Source organism: Muscardinus avellanarius (assembly GCF_963383645.1).
Source record: "Muscardinus avellanarius genome assembly, chromosome: 10".
NCBI classification, from domain to species: domain Eukaryota; kingdom Metazoa; phylum Chordata; class Mammalia; order Rodentia; family Gliridae; genus Muscardinus; species Muscardinus avellanarius.
In genome coordinates this window covers 32,541,185-32,562,401 of record NC_137796.1, presented here as the reverse complement: position 1 = coordinate 32,562,401, position 21,217 = coordinate 32,541,185, and the positions used below count along the sequence as shown (strand labels likewise).

Here is a 21,217-nt window from a genome sequence, read left to right as displayed (position 1 = left end):
AAATGAAAAACTTAAATATAATGGAAAATTAATAAGTATGAGGTGATATAGTCATACAATAAATTATTACACAGCAGTTGAAAGTAATGAAATAAAGCTTAGTAATCAGCTTGGTTAAATCCCAAAAAATCAATAATAAATATGCTGCAGGATTGAATACTAAATATTTATTCAACATATATAATAATAGTATTAACAGATGTGAAATGAAGAAACAAATTTAGGATAGTGTTGATCCCTGGGAAGGAGTAAGTGTGAACTGGATTGGAGATTTCTTTTACATTGGAACTACAGAAATGTATTGTTTCCTTTTCTAAAATATTGAACAAAGCCAGGTGTAGTGACTCATGCCTATAATTCCAGTATCTGGGAGGCTGAGACAGAAGAATCACAGCTTTAAGGCCAGCCTTGGCAACTTAACAAGCCCCTTAGCAAGTTAGTAAAACCCTGTTTCAAAATAAAATTAAGCAAAATAGGGCTAGAAGCCCGGTGTGGTGGCGTACGCTCGTAATCCCAACATTTGGGCGGCTAAGACAGGAGGATCATGGTTCGGAGACAGCCTTAGCCACTTAGTGAGGACATTTGCAACTCAGTGAGACCCTGTTTCAAAATAAAAAATAAAAAAATAGGACTAGGGGTGTAGCTCAGAGGTAGAATGCCCCTCCCAGTGTTCTATCTCTAGTACTGCAAAAAATAAATAAATAAATAAATAAATAAGAAAGAAAGAAAGAAAGAAAGAAAGAAAGAAAGAAAGAAAGAGAGAAAGAAAGAAAGAAAGAAATAGGGCTGGAGGTACAGCCACTGGTTTCAATCCCCAGAATCCCCTCCACCAAAGAAAATTAAGCAAAAATACCAATGTGATGACACACGCCTGTAATCCCAGTACTCAGTAAGCTGAGGCAGAAGATCAAAGGTTCTAGGCCAGCTTCAGAAATGTAGTGAGACCCTGAGTAAATTATTGAGTCCCTGTTTCAAAACAAAAATGTTTGAAGGGCTGATAGGTTAGCTCAAAAGTAGAATGTACCTGGGTTCAATCTCCAATATAAGAAAACACTTTTGAGCAAGTATGAAATATGTGATCATGATAAACAGAAAAGTTTTTTTATTATTTTACAACAAAAGTCTCAAATAAATGAATTTAGCTACCTTGAACAGGACGCCCCCCCACCGTGGCTAACCTAAGCCATGTTATTAAAATCAATTTTAAAAAGCAAGAGTCCTGCCGGGCGTGGTGGCGCACGCTTGTAATCCCCGCGCTTGGGAGGCAGAAACAGGAGGATCGCGCAGGTTCGAAGCTAGCCCCGCGCGCTGGCTTAGGAGACCCTGTTTCCAAATAAAAATGTAAAAATAGGTCTGGGAGTGTAGCCCGGAGGTAGAAGGGCTTCCAGGAACCCCAGTACCACCAAAAAAAAAAAAAAAAAAAAAAGCAAGAGTCCAAAACATATCATTTAATAATTAGATAAGTTAAAGTAAAACAGAGAAAGATAGGCTTGCTCTTTTGGGGGCAGAGAAAGCAGCCTATTTTGGAATAGAAAGGAAATCAGAATAATTTTATTTTATTCAGAGATACAGAATTTTTAGCTATTTGGAAGAAATTATTTTAATATATGATGTAAAGCCATCATATTTTAATATGTGATGTAAAACCATCTTAATTTGTGATTGGGTCAGTATTGTTACTATTAATATTTAGTGTTCTGAAATTCTTTGCATTGAGAAAATCTTTCTAAGTGTAGTTTTCCTACAAATTATTGATGATTTCATATGACTTCTCATTTTAACAGGCCTATCAGCTCCCGTACCCAGAGGTCGAAAAGGGAAGAAAGTAAAGACTCAAACAAGCTCATTTGATATACAAAAAGCAGAATGGCTTAGAAAATATAATCCTGAGCAGCTACTTCAAGATGAAGGCTACAAAAAACATATAAAACACCACTGCAATAAGTAAGTAGTAGTGTATTTTAACCCAGTTCTTTAAAAGTTTACCTTTCTAAAATTATTAACAATATTAAAGCATGGTCTACAGAGTATAAAGTTAGCGTGATCTAAGACCAGTCCTAGTCTTAATTATTCAGGGTATTCTTCAGTAATCATACCTCTTGTGTCACTGTTTGCACAAACAGATAAAATAGTACTGGTCTACAAGCCAGGTGTTGTGGCGTGCACTTGTAATCTCAGTACTTGGAAGGCTGAGGCAGGAGGATTGTTCAAAGCCAGCCTCAGCAACATAACAAGGCTCTCAGCAACCTAGTGAGACCCTGTTTCCAAACAAAGAAATAAAATCAGACTGGGAGTGTGACTTAGAGGTAGAATGCCTCTGTGTTCGATCCCCAATATCCTCCACCAAAAAAAAAAAAAAAAAGCTGATCTCTAAATGAACTTGTTATCTCTTACTGGGATATTAAATAATGATGATTCTGAAGATTTTGGACAAAGTTATTGTATATTGATTGTGATGAGATTTACTTAATCTTACATTATTATTTTATTATAAAAATATGTATACAAATTTCTAACTTTAACCCATGGGTGAACTCTTTTAGTGAATAATGTCTTTGTCCTTTTTATTTATTTTCTCTTGTGTTTAGGGTTTTGCTTCGTGTAAGGATGCTGTATTATCTAAAGCAAGAGGTTATTGGAAATGAGTGTCAAAAAGTATTTGATGGTGTTGATGCAAGGTAAATTAATTAATATTCACATTTATTTTTTATTAACATGATGAGGCAAAAACTATATGACCAAAAAACTGTATGTGAAGTAGCTCCTTTAATACAGTGAAATGCACAGGAAGAAACACTTCTCAATCCTCAGGAATTAACCTTTGCCAACTTTTTGCCTTTCTCCTATTTTCAATTTTGGCTCTCTCAGTAAGTCATAATCATAACAGTAGAGTGGCTGTAGTAATAATATTAAGAATGGAATGTAACCCAGAGATCATTAAGTCAGGTACAAGTATAACAACTGATTCATTCATTTTTTCAGAGAGAGAGAGAGTCAGTCTGTCTGTCTGTCTGTCTGTCTGTCTGTCTGTCTAGAGATTGAATCCAGGGCTTTGAATATTCTGGATAAGCACTCTGCCAGTGAACAACATTCTTTACCCTTTTTTATTTTTATTTATTTATTTATCTATTTTTGCAGTACTGGGGATGGAACCCAGGGGTGTTCTACCTTCGAGCTATACCACCAGCCCTATTTCTTACTCTTTATTTTGAAACAGGGTCTCACTGAGTTGCAAAGGTCTTCACTAAGTAGCTGAAGCTATCTGTGAATGGTGATCCTCCTGTCTCAGCCTCCCAAATCCTGGGATTACAAGTGTGCACCACCACGCTCAGCTTACCTTTTTTTAAATTTTGAGACAATTCTTGCTAAGTTGTCCAAGCTGTCCTTGAACTTATTATCCTCCTGCTTCAGCCTCCCAAGTGGCTAGGATTACGTGTGCATGTCACCATGCCCAGCAGTCTGTTTCTTGATTTTCTGTCATCTTTTGTCTTTCCACCACAGCTACATTCTCACTTGGTCATACACTTGACTATGCCATCAGCAGTAATGGCACTGCTTCTTAAATGTAAATTTGGATCATCATCTCTTTCCCTCCAGCTCACCTAATTTGGATACTTCCGAATGCAGTCCTCTTACCTCCAACATGTCAGTCTCATTCTGTGTCGTTCTACTGGTCTAAATGCTCTCCCAAAACCTTTCAGAGAACTGCCCCTTGAGATCACTACATCTCAACTCAGTTATTTCCTTCTCAGACAAGCATTCCCTGCCCATTTTAGCTAAAGTAGCCTGCCAGTTATTCACTACTACTTAACTTCATTTTATCTAATGCATAATGCTTCTACTAATAAGAAATTATGCTAATTTATTTTATATCATCTTTTTCCCTTTTTTGCAATTTAAACTGCAGGAGTATGTTATCAGTCTTCTGTGGGGTTTTTTGTTTTGTTTTGTTTTGTTTTGTTTTTTGGTACTAGAGACTGAACCCAGGGATAATCTACCTTCAAGCTATATTCCCCAGCCCTTATCTTTTATTTTGTATTGGGAACAGTGTCTCGCTAAGTTGCTGAGAGTCTCACTGAGTTTCTGGGGCTGGCCTCAAACCTGCAATTCTTTCAACCTCCAGAGTACGGGGATTGCAGGCATGCACCTTCACACCTAGCCTGCTGTCTGTCTTGATCGTTGCAGTCCCAGCCCCTCAAATCTGGGACATGTTAAGCTCTCAGTAAATATTTGTTGATTATTGACTGCTTTCCCTTGGCCTGACTGAGTCTAATTTACTTTTGATTTCTCAGAGTCTGCTTTCTGTGGATTTTTTTCTTTATTTTCCATTTTCATTAATCTACCTCTCTGGTTTCATTGGATTTGAATGTATTTAACATATCTCATCTTAACTATATGTGAATACACACACACACACACACACACACACACACAAATACTACAACTCAGTATCTCCTCAACCTACCATGTTTTTACTGTCCTTGATTTCACAGACAAACTTAAGGAGTATATATTATTTGCTTTCTCCCTTTTTTCCCCCTCCCATATTCTATGCACTACTCAGTGCAGTTCCTTCTTTCTAACTCCACCACCCACTTCAAGAGAATATGTTCACCAACCTTCTTGCTACTAAATTTGATGAGCATAAGATAGTCTTTGCCTTATTTTACCTTTTTGGCTGCTTCCTTCCATTTATTTATTTATTTATTTATTTATTTATTTATTTATTTATTTATTTTGGTGGTACCAGGGGTGGAACCCAGAGGCTTTCTACTTCCGGGCTATATTCCCAGACCTATTTTATACTTTATTTGGAAACAGGGTCTCACTAAGTTGCTGAGAGCCTCACTAAGTAGCTGAGGCTGGCTTTGAACCCGTGCGATCCTCGTGTCTCAGCCTCCCAAGCGCGGGGATTACAAGCGTGCACCACTGGCTGCCTCCTTCTTTTTAATGTGGTACCATTTCTCCACATTTACTTTTGAGTTTTGTGCTTGATGATTTTCAGACTCCTTTTCTTATTGTGTCTTAAATATCAGAGAGACTTCACACAGGCTTTTTGCTTTTCACAGGTATTCTTTGTGGCTTCATTTATTTTTTTGAGCGAGAAAAGATGGTACTAGGGATGGAACCCAGGGGCATTCTACCTCCAAGCTAAGCCCCACTCCTATTTTATTATTTTGGTTTGAAACAGGGTCTCTCTAGGTTTCTGAGAATCTAAGTTGCTGAGGCTGGTCTTGAACCTTCAATTCTCTCTCTCAGCCTCCCAAGGCCTAGGATTACAGACATGTGTCATCACACCCAGTTCATTTTTATCTCTGTGCTAAAAAATTCTTCCTAATCTCTCTCTCCAGCCCATGTCTCTCTTCTGAACTTCAGGTCCATATTTCTCAAATGTGCCTTGATTGATTACTCTTGCCTCCAGGCCTTTGCATTCTTGCTGAAACGTTCTCATTTTCTTCCATTCTCTTTCTCCTCTTGTGCAGCTGACATCCACTCAGCCTTTCGTGGCCTTTTAGGTCTGAGTTAGACACATATTCAAAGTACCACATCATAACCCTATCACACAGTGTTGTAGGTACCTATTTACAAGGGTAGGGGCATCTGTTTTACTTTTTATTTTTTCCTTCTTTGTAGTACTGGGGATTGAACCCACAGGCATTCTATCTTTGAGCTACATCCCCAGTTCTTTATTTTGAAATAGGGTCTCACTAAGTTGCAGAAGGCATCACAAATTGCTGAGGTGGGCCATGAACCTGCGATCCTCCCGTCTCAGCTTCTCAAGTACTGGGATTACAAGCATGCCCCCACACCTGGCAGGGGAATATGTTTTAATTCATTTTTGCCATTATTGGTATAGTGAGTGCTGTTTCAACTTTTTAAATGAATGATCTAGCCTGGGAACGTTAATGGAGGCCTTAAACAGAGTATAATACATGAAATGAGTCTTTATTTTATTTTATTTTTTTTGGTGGTACTGGGGTTCCTGGAAGCCCTTCTACCTCGGGGCTACACTCCCAGACCTATTTTTACATTTTCATTTTGGAAACAGGGTCTCCTAAGCCAGCGCGCGACTGGCTTTGAACCTGCGTGATCCTCCTGTCTCCGCCTCCCAAGCGCAGGGATTACAAGCGTGCGCCACAACGCCCGGCTGAAATGAGTCTTTAAAAACTAAAATCAACAATAGATGCACACTTACCTCTTATCTTTTTTTGTTAACAGTTTACAGACATCTAACATCCATGTGTCATTTATATTTGTACTATGAGTTATATACTGATTGACCTTTTCTCTTGACAAGCAAAAAGCTTTCCACTTCAGATAATTACAGTGTCCTGAGCTTAGAGTGCCACCTGGTTGGCAAGGGGAACTATCTGATCCGCACCCCCACCAACCCCCAGTCCCAGGATCTTACTTCCAGTGTTTTTCTGTCTTTATCTTTCAGTGCTCGTGCTTTGTTTATTCCTAGTAAAGAACTCAATCAAAAATAAGTATCTCCTTTAGCCAGGTGTTTCTCCATCACTTTTTCAGTTTTGGCCATATTGTAGGAAAATATTTATTTTAATTTTTCTGCACTAAGCTAAAAAATCGTTGAGTTGTAACTCTTGTTTTGTTTGTACTAGGAACAGAACCAGGAGACTCTACCTCTGACCTACACTCCTAGCCTTTTTTTATTTTGAAATAGGGTTGTGCTAAATTATTTAGGGTCTTAATAAAGTTGCTGAGGCTGTCTTCAAACCTTCAATCTTTCTGACTCAGACTCCCAAGTACTGGAATTACAGGCTATAGGCATGCACCACTGTGCCCAGCGTGACTTTTTTTTTTTTTTCTTTTTGTGGGTCTGGGGATGGAACCCAGGGGCATACGACCTCCGAGCTACACCTATATGCCCTATTTTTTATTCTTTATTTTAAAACAGGGTCTCACTGCCGGGCGTGGTGGCACACGCTTGTAATCCCCGCGCTTGGGAGGCGGAGACAGGAGGATCGCACAGGTTCGAAGCCAGCTGTGTGTGCTGGCTTAGGAGACCCTGTTTCCAAAAAAAAAAAAAAAAAATAGGTCTGGGAGTGTAGCCTGGAGGTAGAAGGGCTTCCAGGAACCCCAGTACCACCACCACCCCCCAAAAAATAGAATACATTATTAGCCAGGCGTGGTGGTACACTCCCACGCTTGGGAGGTGGAGGCAGGAGGATCGCACAGGTTCGAAGCCAGCCATGCTGGCTTAAGAGACCCTGTTTCCAAATATAAAAAAGTATAAAATAGGTCTGGGAGTGTAGCCCGGAGGTAGAAGTGCTTCCAGGAACCCCAGCACCACCAAATTAAATAAATAAATAAATAAATAAATAAATAAATAAATAAATAAATTAGAGCTGGGGTATAGCTCAGAGGTAGAATGCTCCTGGATTCAATCCTGACCCTCCTCCCCTGCCACATACGACGCATCTAGAGCAAGATCTAGATTTCTCATATTACTTAGGTTACAAACTTTTCCTCAGCCAGTTGTGGTGGTACACTCTTGTGGTCCTAGTACTTGGGAGGCTGAGACAGGAGGATCACAGTTTGTGGAAAGTCTCCTCTACTTGTGAAGCCCTCCACAACTTAGTAGACCTTGTTTCAAAATAAAGAATAAAAAATAGGGTGGAGTAGAATTCTCCTGTGCCCTCCCTCCCCCCAAAAAAAAATTTTGCTCTGGAAAAACATTTGGATGTTTAAAAATAAATAAATTCTTCTCTATTTTTTTTACTACTTACTTATAAAATTTATAACTCTTTTTCATTGTCATATATTTTATTTCAAGTAGATTTGTGGACATATATCAAGTTTTTTTTAATCTGGTCTAGGAACATGTGCACCATTTATCAGTTTTATATGAAAGTTTATTTTGAGAATCAAAAGACAGCCAATCTAGAAATAAGCTTGTGTCATAGGAATTAATTATAAGTAGGAAATTCTCCATTTCTTCAAATCAATAGTTCTTTGCTAATTAATTTATGAAATTATAGCAACAAGGTAGAGATGAAATTCTACTTAGTATATATACTACATTTTACTGTATCTCTAATTCTTTAAAAATTGATAATTTGTGAATATTAAATGGAGCAATTCTCAACTAGTATATTTGATTCCTTGCACTGATTTATTCCATTCAGCCTTTACTCCTTTTTTGTTCACTATAAGAAAATGTAGATATATAAAAAACTAATGATACATATTTTCTAATCATTATCTGACATAGACTATATGTTAGATTAAAGAAGATAAGGTTTCAAAGCACTATGGTGATGAAACAAACATTTCAGTCCTTATATGTGATATTTTTAAGAGATTTTGTATGTGTTACTTGGAAAGGGTTTCTGGGAAAATAAAAATTTCAAGTGTTGGGCAAATAAAGAAAATTACATTGACAATATTACCACTGCTCTAGTTAATTGCCAAATGATTATGGATTTATTCATTTTAATACTATTTTATATTGTTTTTTATAGCATAGTATTATTTATATAAGCATAAAGTAGTATCTAAGTGTTTTATCAAGTTATGAATTAAACACTTGCCTTTTACCCAGGCGTGGTGTCACATGCCTGTAATCTCAGTACTTAGGAGGCTAAGAAAGGAAGATTGCAGGTTCAAGGAGCCTCAACAACATACCAAGACTCTCAGCAACCTAGGGAAACTGTTTCAAAAACAAAAAGAAAGAAAGGGCCTCACCAAGTTGCTGAAGCTGTTCTCAGACCTGCAATTCTCCTGTCCTAGCCTCCCAAGTACTGGGATTACAAGCATGCGCCACCACATGTGGCTTTCATTTACTCTTGTATGGCCTCAGTCTTCTCTTATGCAAAATGGAATATTTAGTTTCGTTTTGGCTTTTTTTTTTTAATTTTAAGTTTTATTCGTTCATGAATTTTTAATTTTACTGAGATAATTCATATACACCTCACCCACTTAAAATGTACAATTCACTGATCTTTAATATAATCACAGAGCCTGGCACATGCTTGTAATCCCAGCATTCAGGAGGCTGAGACCAGAGGATCACAGTTCGCGGACAGCCTCAGCTACTCAGTGAGGCCCTCTGCAACTCAGTGAGATCCTGTTTCAAAATAAAGAACAAAAAATATAGGACAGAGGTTATAGCTCGGAGGTAAAATGCCCCTGAGTTCCATCCCCAGACTCGCAAAAATAAAATATGAGCCAGAGCCAGGCATGATGGCGCAAAATGGAATATTTCAACCAGATGATTTTTGCCAAGTTGTTGGCAGACAGAACTTTTCAGTAAAACCCTTTGTCTACAAGTAATCTATAGAAAGAATATGATTCCTGTAGCTCAGTGGTAGAGTACTTGCCTAGCCTGCAGAAGGTCCTGGGTTCTATGTAGTAAGTCTTGTTGAAATATTTCTTTTTGTTGAGCTTAACAATTATTAGTTCATTTTAATAATATCTTTGTTACTTAAACAGTTTTATAATTTTAATTGGTAGTATCTATGGAAAATTTTAAAATCAGTGCTCAGTGGAATAAAATCCTAATCTCTTTTTAAAGTTTTCTCTCCTTTTTGGCTTGTTTATAATAATTTATTTTGTCCTATAATTATTTTTTTAAGTGACATTGATGTTTGGGTACCAGAACCAGACCATTCAGAAGTTCCTGCTGAGTGGTGGGACTTTGATGCTGATAAGTCACTCCTTATTGGGGTTTTTAAACATGGTAAGTAATAAGTAAGGTAGGCAGGATGCTCTTCTATATGCAATGTAATTTAGCTAGTTATTAGTTTATTGATTTCCCTTTATACTTTATTCCTATAAAAGTTCGTTGTATATTCAGTATTAGAAGCATACACTATGAAACTAAGTCTACCAGTCACTAAATTTTCTCAGGAGAGGGTGACACATGTGAACTGCCCCTCCTGGATATAAATCACAGTTTCCTTTCTCAGAAAAAAAATTCTTATGTGAAATACATTTATACTTGTATAATCAGTTTATTCTGTTTTTTAGTTTTTTAATTTTTATGTAGATCATATTGAAAATGGCATAAATTCAGACTGTGCTTGGTGCCCTCTCCCCCCACTTCCTTTTCCCCCACTCCCAACAGTGAGTGTTCAGATTGACCATGCTACATTCATACTTTTACACGTATTCTAATGTAGCTCCTCCATTATTCAACCTCGGCCTTCTTCCTCTCCTACCCTTCCATTCTAGCTTTGCTGAGGTTTCCACTCCATTATCCAGAGTCCCTCTAGTATTCCTAATACTCCCTAGTTTGGGCATATTAGAGAAAACATATGTTCCTTCTCTTTCTGTGCTTGGCTGATCTCACTTAGCATAATGTTCTCCAGGTATTTCCATCTTCTTGCAAATGATCTGACTTGTTTTTCTTTGTAGCTGAGTAGAATTCCATTGTTTGTATTTCCCATAATTTTGCAATCCATTCATCTGTTGATGGAGACCTAGGTTGGTTTCATATTTTGGCTATTATGAATTGTGCTGCTATGAACATAGGTATGCATATGTTACTGTAGTTCTCTGATTTCAACCCCTTTGGAAAGATACTCAGGAGTGGTATAGCCAGATCATATGGTGGATCCATTCCCAGTTTTCTAAGGAATCTCCACTCTGATCTCCATAGTGGCTGAACTAGTTTGCACTCCCATAGGTAAATTTTATCTAAATTTTTATAGATAAATACTACCAGGTCATTTATGGTAACTTCTAGAAAACATATTTAGCTCTTATTATTTTAGTACATGGCCACTATACAAGTAATATCATCCACTGTAAATATGAGGAATGCTAACATTTATATACTTTTTTAAATCCTTTTTCCTTTTGTTATTGGTGATGCTTCCAGGTTATGAAAAATATAACACTATTCGAGCAGACCCAGCATTATGCTTCTTGGAAAGAGTAGGAAAACCTGATGACAAAGCAGTTGCTGCTGAACAGAGGGCGAATGATTATATGGATGGGTATGTGTATTTCAGAATTATGAATTCTCCTTGTATATTTTCTATTCAGTATCAGTATATTCTAAGAGAAATAAGAGAATTAGAGATTATAGTCTGAAAGACCTGATGATACAGTAAGATGTGTTTATCCATACAGAATATGATTAAAGAATAGATTGGATGACCACTTTTTTGGGGGTTTTTTTGTCAGTGTTGGGAATTGGACCCATGCATGGCCTCATGTGTGCTAAGCACATGCTCTACCCCAAGCTATACACTAGCCCATACTTGTTCTTTTATTTTTTTTATTCTAGCAGTATGTCATGATGACATACTGCAGAAGAAGGAAAAAGAGGGAAGAAGAAAGGCAAGAATAGTATAGATGAAGAGAAATATGATATTATTCTTATTTATTATTTCTATTAAATAATCTTTTTTTTCTCACCAAAAGATAAAAAGAGGATATTTTGAAGTTCATAGTACATTTTAAATTGAACTTGGAAGTAAAAGTAAATCAGAATTAGCTTTCTTCATACTTGCCTTCATGCTATGGCTTGGGCTTCCTTGGCTAAAGAACAGATTTCAGTTTGACCTTTAAAACAAGAGATCCTTCCAATGAAATTTATTATTATTATTTTTTTGTTCTATCAGGGAAAATCTTAAATCTGTTACAATTTATTGTATTTGTTGGTATTTTAACAGAGATGTGGAAGATCCAGAATACAAACCTGCCCCAGCTATCTTTAAAGATGATGAGGTATGCTTTAGATTATATTTTAAAAACTTCCAGTTTAGGTGTTCATCAGTCTTTTTTGTTTACTTTTCTTTTTCATCACATTTTCAATATATATAATTTCTCTGTCAGAAGATTTGCTAAGTAAGTAATCAACTTGAATTGACATACATCACAAATAATTATTCAGAATTTTCATGATCTCTTTTTGAAGTTGAAGGATGGTTTGGACATGTGATGTAATGGGTTTTCCCATGTACTACACTTCTTAGAGCTAAGAAAGACAGTATCTAGGGTCAAAATCCTAAAGCAAAGTGAGAAGTAAATACTAAAAATATACAGCCAGAGATAGAAACTATACCTACATAGAGGCTTAAAATAAAGGATAGAGACTAGAGGAATTCTAATCTGCTCCATTTATTGACTGTCAAAATCAAAGAAAAATTGGATGAGAATACAGAAAATAATCTGTGAAATAGAAGAATGGATTTTGAAAGAGGTGTGGAATTTCTGTAACATTTATTAGAGCATAGTGAAGACTAGATGACGCTTCTATTTGTCAAGTAAGGTTTGTTGCTTTTGTTTGATAAGAGACTTAAATATGAGGACAAGAGATAAAGCTCAGGTATGTATGGGTAATGAGAACTGAAATACTGTTCACGAATACTTTGTGTATCAGGACTCACAAAGACTAGTATTTTCTGACACAGGGAAACAACAAGGAAATTTATCTCCACATAAGCTCTTGATAGGAAAAATTTTATTTCCCCTAAGAATTTTTTTTTTTAATGTAATTGGGGATGGAACTCAGGGGCATTCTACCTCTAAGCTACCCAGCCCAATTTTTTACTCTTTTATTTTAGGGCCTCACTAAGTAGCTGAGGCTGGCCACGAACCTTGATCCTCCTGTCTCAGCCTTCCAAGTACTGGGATTACAAATGTGAACCACCACACCCAGCTCCCCTAAGAATTTATAACATGCAAGTGCCTTCTCTCAGGTTTATGATTTGATTATTTTACTTCATCTGCATAAAACAAGAACCCTGAAGCAAAAAAATGGAACATAAAAAAAGTTTTTAACCAGATGCCATGGCACATGCCTGTAATTCCAGTTACTCCAGAAGCCAAGACAAGAAGATCACAAGTTCGAGGCCAACTTAGCAACAGTGTCTCAGAACAAGATTTTTAACAAGGGCAAGGGCTGGGAATGTAGTTCATTGGTATAGTGATTACCTAGCATTCATGAGGCCCTGGGTTCAATCTCTCATGCCTTAAAAAAAATGGAAGAATGGAAGAAACAACTACTTTAATCCAGACTGCGCATGAATCCTGAAAATGAAACCCTCCATAAATTGAATATACAAAATCTTAAAATATGTGAGGAAAAATTTACCATGAGTAATTGTTAGTATGTAACAAAGAATAAGATTAAATCCCTGAATACATCTATTCAAATGAAACATAAGTAAATTTTCAAGTGATTAAAGCCATTAAAGAAAGAACCAGGAACAAAAGAAAGAAAGATGGTTTTAGAAGACTAGGAAAGCCAATTGTACTGGCATATTGTCAGGAGCGCTCTACGTTTCAAGATAAGGAATTTGCACAAGTTGTGTCTTTGCACAATGTCAGCTTTTATTGATCATAAACCAAAAGGGGTAATCACCACACAATATTAAAGTCAAAGCATTTTCTGAATTTTACACACAAATTTTAAGTTCACATTCACACAGTTCACTCACTGTCATTTCAAAGTCCAAATGGAAAGTACAACTATGAAGTGGGAGGTTCAGCTGCTGACTGTAGTCTGGTTGTCCTCCCTGGTCCTGTTCCAGGCAAGCGACTTTCAGGTCTCTGGAGCTTCAAGTCTGAAAAACAAGCTGGAGGGGCTGATCTTCTCCCTGCAGGAACAGGGGCCCTGGTGAGGATCATTTCAGGCTTATCCCTTTGGGTCACTGAGTCCAGTGGTGGTGTCATGACAATCACTTGACTTGCTCACATTTTGCTGGTCTTGGTTCCTTCTTTAAATAGGGTCTTTTTTTTTTTTTTTTTTTGGTGGTACTGGTGTTCCTGGAAGCCCTTCTACCCCCGGGCTACACTCCCAGACCTATTTTTACATTTTTTAAATTTGGAAACAGGGTCTCCTAAGCCAGCGCGCGGCTGGCTTCGAACCTGCATGATCCTCCTGTCTCTGCCTCCCAAGCGTGGGGATTACAAGCGTGCACCACCACGCCCAGCCAGGGTCTTTCATTTTTAAAGAATAGAGCCTATTCTTTAAATAGGGTGTAATCATGTCTGGGTTGTTTACCTGCCTTCTGACTGGCTAGTGGATGCAGGTCATTTTCTTCCAATTGATCACTTACACTTATATAATGTTGTTTACAACTATCATATAGTATTTCATTCTATAATATTTGTTTACAACTTTGCGATAATATTCCCCCACATACTATTAAATAAAAGCGCACTATTAGCTGGATGTGGTGGTGCAGACTTGTAATCCCAGCATTCAGGAATGAGACTGAGACCGGAGGATCACAGTTCACAGACAGCCTCAGCTATTTAGCAAGGCCCTTTCCAACTCAGGGAGACCCTGTTTCAAAAAATAAAGAGACTAAAAAGTAGTGTTGAGGTTGTAGCTTGGAGGTAGAATGCCCCTAGATTTTATCCCTAGTAACACACACACACACACACACACACACACACACACACACACACACACAAATAAAAAATAACACCATTAAATTTACTGTTATTCAAACTTATGCTTATAATATTTTACAGCACAGTGTTAATCAAACTTAATACTAATCAGGTTGATAAAACTTTATCACTCTTAACACACATGACTATAATTCCAGCCAAATAGTAGGATAAGACAGGATTGCTCAAACTCAGGAGTTTGGGGCCAGCTTGGATGACATAGCGTGACTCAATCTCAAGAGATAGGTAGGTATGTAGTATACAGGCAGACTAGGAAGCTGTGAATAAAAATTGTAACTTTAGCTGGGCGAGGTAGCGCACGGTTGTAATCCCAGTACTTGGGAGGCTGAGACAGGAGGATCACGCATGGATGGCCATAACATGGTTTGGCTGCCATACTGGTGCCATTTGCTAGAAATCTGCCCTCTGTGGTTGCCAAGAATACTTTTCATGGGAGAATGGATTACTTTGGGTACTCTACTGCAAAAAAAATCACCTAAGGCAGGGTTGTTGGAAAAAGTTACTGGCAAACAGGAGCTAAAGAAACTGTTCACATTGTTGGAGTCAAACCCTGGGGGAGTGTTCTGTGCTATTGGGAACTGAGCAGTGGAGGAACTCATCATTTCTAGAAATTAAAACTCTTATCTCCTGTGCTCTCTCCCTAGTTCCTTTTACTGATGAAGCTTAACATAATGGCTAGTAGAGGAAACCATCTTTAAAGAGCTCAGAGAGGCAGTAAATTTGAAGCAGAGAAGCAATTAATCAATAATCAAGACAGCTGGATATAGTGGTGCATGCTAGTAATCCCATTAATCGGGAGGCCGAGGCAAGAGGATCGAAGGTACATGACCAGCCTCAGCAATTTGTAAGGCCCTCTGCAACTTAGTAAGACCCTGTTTCAGAATAAAGAATAAAAAATTGGGCTGGGGGTGTAGCTCAGAGGTAGAATGCCCCTGGGTTCAATCCCCAGTACTGCAAAAATAATAATAATAATAATAATAATAATAATAATAATAATAATAACCAACACATTTGGAATATATGAAAAAAAATTTTAGAAACAAGGAGGATAAGCCAGTTGTGGTAGCACAGCCTATAATCCCAGTAGTTAGAGAGCTGAGACAGAAGATTGCAGGTTTGAGTGTAGACTCAGCAAGTAGTGAGACTCTTATTGACCTACCCAGACACTGTTTCAAAATTAAAAAAAAAAAAACTGGGGGTGTGGCACAGAGGTAGAATATCCCTGAGTTCAATCCCTAGTACCACAAAGGAAAAAAAGGAGCAAGGAGGATAAGCTAGGCATGGTGATACACACCAGGAATCTCAGTACTTGGAAGACTGAGAAGAGGAGAGGATCATAGGCGCAAAGACAGCTTTGGCAACTTAGTGGGACCCTGTTTTAAAAAGTAAACTGGGCATATGCTGGGCGTGGTGGCGCACACTTGTAATCCCCATGCTTCTGAGGCAGAGACAGGAGGATCGTGCAGGTTCGAAGCCAGCCGCACGCGCTGGTTTAGAAGACCCTGTTTCCAAATAAAAATGTAAAAATAGGTCTGGGAGTGTAGCCCAGAGGTAGAAGGGCTTCCAGGAACCCCAGTACCACCAAAAAACAAAAAAACAAAAAAAAGTAAGCTGGGCATGATGACACACACTTGTAATCCCAGTACCTGGGAGGCTGAGACATGAGGCTAAGACAAGAGGATTGCAGGTTTATAGCCAGCTTCAGCTACTTAATGAAGCCCTCTGCAACTTAGACCCTGTCTCAAAATAAAGAATAAATGATAGGGCTGGGGTGTAGCTCAGAAGTAGACTGCCCTGGGTTCAACCTCCAGTACTGCAATAAATAAGGCTTTAAGTCTAGCTCAGAAGTAGAATGCCCCTGGGTTTGAGCCCCAGTGCCCCCCAAAAAAAGAAAAAAAACAATTATAGCATGACATCTAATATGTGTTCCAGAGAAGCAACTAGAGAGAATAAGGGAGGAGCAATATTTGAAACAATAATTAACTGAGAATTTTTTGGACTTTGAAAGACACAGCCAGGCATAGTGGCATATACTTGTAATCCCAGTACTTGGGAAGCTGAGACAGAAGGATCACAGGTTTGTGGCCAGCCTCAGCAACTAAGTGAGGCTCTCTGCAAAATTTAGAGAGACCCTGTTTAAAAATAAAAGAATAAAATAGGACTGGCGGTGTAGCTCAATGGTAGAAGGACCCTGGATTCCATCCCCAATACCCCCCCCCCCACACACACACACACACAGACATGACTACCAAGGTTTAAAAAATGAAGCTGGTCAGGATAGCATACTCTTGTAATCCCAGTTCTCAGGAGGCTGAGACAGGAAGATCACAGTTCAAAGACAACCTCAGCAATGTAGCAAGACTCTGTTTCAAAACATCAAAAATTTAAAGGGCCAATCGTGTAGTTCAGAAGTAGAAATTGATCTTGGCAGGATAAATAAAACTACATGACTCCAAGACATATAATGATGAAACTGCAGTTATGCCAAACAAACAAAAGATGTTAAAAATAATTGAGGGGGGGGGTCTATCTACAAAGGAATTATGATAATTCTAACTTCAGTCTTTTCTAAAACAGCAGTACACGCTGGATATGGTGGTATACAGTTGTAATTCCAGTACTTGGAAAGTTAAGATAGGAGGATCAGCAGGTTCCAGGCCAACTCTGCAACTTAGTGAGGCTGTCAGCAATTTAGTGAGACACTGTTTCAAAATAAAATGAAAATAGGGCTGGGAGTGTAGTTCAGAGGTAGAAGAACCCTGGGTTCCATCCTCAATACCACAGAAAGAAGGCAAAATAAAACAACAGTAGAGCAGGCCTGGTGGTCCACACTTGTAATCACAGTACTTGGGAAGCTGAGACAGGAGGATATCAGGTTTGCAGCCAGCTTCAGCTACTTAGTGAGGCCCTCTGCAACTTAGTGAGATACTGTTTCAAAACAAAGAATAAAAAAATAGGGCTCAGGGTATAGCTTGGAGGTAGAATGCCCCTGGGTTTAATGCCCAGTACCACAAAAAGAAACAGCAATAGAACTTGTAGCTATTAAAATAATTATCAAAATTATGAATATTAAATATATGTTAGGATAACTAATTGAAGATGCTCTGTTGAGAGATGAAAATTGGATCTATAGCATAAATAACTCCTGAAGGCTGAAAAAGAAAGGATTAATATGTTGTCAAATATGAGAATGAGTAAATTTTTTTTGAGAATTGGTATACAGAAGGGAAAAAAATAATTTAGCAATGAAACCTAAGGCATACTTGCAGTTAGAAAAAGGGTAGGAGGAAGCCGGGCGTGGTGGCACACGCTTGTAATCCCAGCATTTGGGAGGCTGAGACAGGAGGATCACAGTTCGCGGACAGCCTCAGCTACTTAGTGAGGCCCTCTGCAACTCATTGAGACCCGGTTTCAAAATAAAGAATAAAAAATAGGGCAGGGGCTGTAGCTCGGAGGTCAAATGCCCCTGGGTTCCATCCCCAGACCCGGAAGAAGAAAAAAAAAAAGGGGGTAGGGGAGAAAAATACTGGCCTAATAAAAGTAATCATAGAAAATTAACTTTCTTAGTAAATAGTGACTGGTATAACTTATCAGCAGTTGCAGAAATATGTAGAAGAGTAAGAATTGAAAACAAGGATTTTGCTAAATTAATCATTAAATGTTTCTGAGAAAATTCTCTATTATAAAGAAGTTTGATTCTCCTTTCTTATCTTAACCCAACTACCCTGTGACAAATTTCTTTTTTTTTTTTTTTTTCTTAAAGGATGATGTTTCCTCACCAGGAGATCTTGTGATAGCAGATGGAGGTAAAAAAAAAAATCTTTTTAATAAATTCTTTACTTAGTATTATAGTAAATTCACATACTCATGGTACTATTAGGTCAATAGGCATTCATACTTTTGTAACGTTGCTGATGTATGTGGATTTTTTATTGACTACAATTATAATCATTATAGGTCATACTAGTTGGGAATTTAACAATATTTTTAGTTGTTGCAAGTCTTTATGCAATGGTTCACTGAGCTTTTATACAAGAGATTTAACCTGTGTGGGAGATTTTATTATATATCAATACAATGATACACTTAATTTCTTATGAGTTTCATATGTATATTAGATACCATTTTTTTTTCTTTATTTTTATTTTGAAACAGAGTCTCACTGAGTTGCAAAGGGCCTCATTAAGTAGCTGAGGCTGGCCATGAACCTCCTGTCTCAGCTTCCTGAATGCTGGGATTATAAGCATGTACCACTACACCCAGTTTAGAAGCAATTCTTTACTGCCCATTTTCTACAAAGCTTTTCTGAGTAAGGTCTGCATTCACTTCCTTCTGATGTCAAGAAAGTAACATACTGAGACAGGAGGATCTCAGGTTCTGAGCTAGCCTCAGCTACTTAGTGATACCTCCACATCTTAGTGAGACCCTGTTTCAAAATAAAGAATAAAAAATAGGGCTACCCAGAGGTAGAATGCCCCTGGGTTCCACCCTCAGTATCATACACACACACACACACACACACAAAGAATTATATTTTCTGTGCAAGTGAAGTTCCCTTTAAATAGATATCATGTGTTGATGGAGATCTAGGTTGGTTCCATATTTTGGCTATTACAAACTGTGCTGCTATGAACATGGGTATGCATATGTTAACGTAGTTCTTTGATTTCAACCCCTTTGGAAAGATACCCAGGAGTGGTATAGCCGGATCAAATGGTGGATCTATTACCAGTTTTCTAGGAAATCTCCACACCGATTTCCATAGTGGCTGAACTACTTTGCACTCCCACCAACAGTGTAAAAGAGTTCCTCTTTCCCCACATCCTCGCCAGCAATTGTTGTTCTTTGATTTCTTTATGTTTGCCACTGTGATTGGGATTTGATGGAATCTGAGTGTAGTTTTGATTTGCATCTCCCTGATGGCTAGTGATGTTGAACATCTTTTCATGTATCTATTGGCCATTTGTATCTCTTCTTTTGTGAAGTGTCTATTCATTTCAGTTGTCCATTTCTTGATTGGGTTGTTTGTTTTGCTAGTGTAGAGTCTTTTGAGCTCTTTGTATATTCTGGATATTAGCCCCCTATCAGAGTGGTGGCTGGTAAAGATCTCCCATTCTGTAGGCTTCCTCTTTAGGTTCTTGATGGTTTCCTTTGATGAGAAGAAACTTTTTAGTTTGAAGAGATCCCACTTATTAATTCTTGCTTTAATTTCCTGCGCTTTGGAAGTCTTATTGAAAAAGTTACTCCCTGTACCTATATGTTGGAGTGTAGATCCTATGCCTTTCTCTAATAACTTCACAGTCTCAGGTCTAATTTCTAAGTCTTTGATCCATCTCGAGTTGATTCCTGTGCATGGCGAGAAGTAAGGATTTAGATCCAACTTTCTACAAATGGATAGCCAGTTCTCCCAGCACCATTTGTTGAAAAGGCTGTCTTTTCTCCAGCATATGAGTTTGGCCCCTTTGTCAAAGATCAGTTGAGTATAGATGTGTGGGTTTGTTTCTGTATCTTCTATTCTGTTCCACTGGTCAGTCTGCCTATTGTTGTGCCAATACCATGCTATTTTTACTACTATTGCTCTATAGTATAATTTGTTTTGTTTTGGTTTGGTTTTTTTGGTGGTACTAGGGGTGGAACCCAGAGGCTTTCTACCTCCGGGCTATACTCCCAGACCTTTTTTTTTTATATTTTATTTGGAAACAGGGTCTCACTAAGTTACTGAAAGCCTCACTAAGTAGCTTAGGCTGGCTTCGAACCTGTGCAATCCTCCTGTCTCAGCCTCCCAAGTGCAGGGATTACAAACATGCGCCACCATGCCCAGCCTCTATAGTATAATTTGAAGTCCGGGATTGTGATGTCTCCTGCCTGGTTCTTGTTTCTGAGAATTGCTTTGGGTATTCTGGGTCTTTTCTTCCTCCATACAAAATCCATAACTGACTTTTCCAGGTCTCTGAGAAATGTTGTTGGTATTTTAATGGGGATTGCATTGAATCTATAGATCACTTTTGGCAGAATGGCCATTTTGATTATATTAATTCTGCCTATCCATGAGCAAGGGAGATATTTCCATCTTCCAAGGTCTTCTTCGGTTTCTTTCTTTAATGTTTTGTAGTTTTCTCTGTAGAGGTCTTTTACATCTTTGGTTAGGTTTATTCCTAGGTATTTTATTGGTGAATGGATTGCAAAATAATGGGAAATACACACAATGGAATTCTATTCAGCTATAAAGAAGAATAAAATAATAGCAATTGCAAGAAGATGGAAGGAACTAGAGAACATTATGTTAAGTGAGGTTAGTCAAGCACAGAAAGAGAAGGGACATATGTTTTCTCTAATATGCCAAAGCTTGGGAGTAGTGGTAATACCAGAGGGATTCCAGATGATGGAGGGAAAAATCTCAGCAAAGCTTGAATGGAAGGATAGGAGAGGAAGAAAGCTGAGGTTGTTCAATGGAGGAGCTACATACGAATATGTGTAATAGCATAAATACAACATGATTAACCTGGACACCCTCTATTGGGGGGGAGGGAAAGGGAGGGGGGAGGGCATAAAGCACAATGTAAATGTACACCATTCTCAATATGTTCCACTGATAAAAAAAATAAAAATTAAATTTAAAAAAATAATAAATTGTATTTAATAATTTACACAGTTATAAAACTGACAGTGATATTAGATATGATCTACTACAACCCTCTTATTTTGGAGGTTAGTAAATTGAGGCCATGGTTTATGATTTGGCCTTTGGGCAACTAGTATTTCTTTTCTTTTTTTTGGTGGTGGTACTGGGGTTCCTGGAAGCCCTTCTATCTCCGGGCTACAC

General features: G+C 38.0%; 1 protein-coding gene across 7 annotated transcripts in view; it reads left to right on the top strand.

Moving 5' to 3' along the window:
• The window catches only part of CHD9 (chromodomain helicase DNA binding protein 9), a gene marked incomplete at both ends in the record, with an annotated part of 198,204 nt that overhangs the window by 131,683 nt on the left and 45,304 nt on the right, over nt 1-21,217 (top strand). For all 7 annotated transcript variants that reach the window (XM_080702508.1, XM_080702507.1, XM_080702506.1 and 4 more), the window contains 6 exons: nt 1,785-1,944; nt 2,589-2,678; nt 9,597-9,700; nt 10,844-10,961; nt 11,643-11,697; nt 18,158-18,200. In XM_080702508.1, coding sequence (XP_080558634.1) covers nt 1,785-1,944; nt 2,589-2,678; nt 9,597-9,700; nt 10,844-10,961; nt 11,643-11,697; nt 18,158-18,200 — 570 coding nt within the window. The remainder of the gene's footprint in view (nt 1-1,784; nt 1,945-2,588; nt 2,679-9,596; nt 9,701-10,843; nt 10,962-11,642; nt 11,698-18,157; nt 18,201-21,217) is intronic.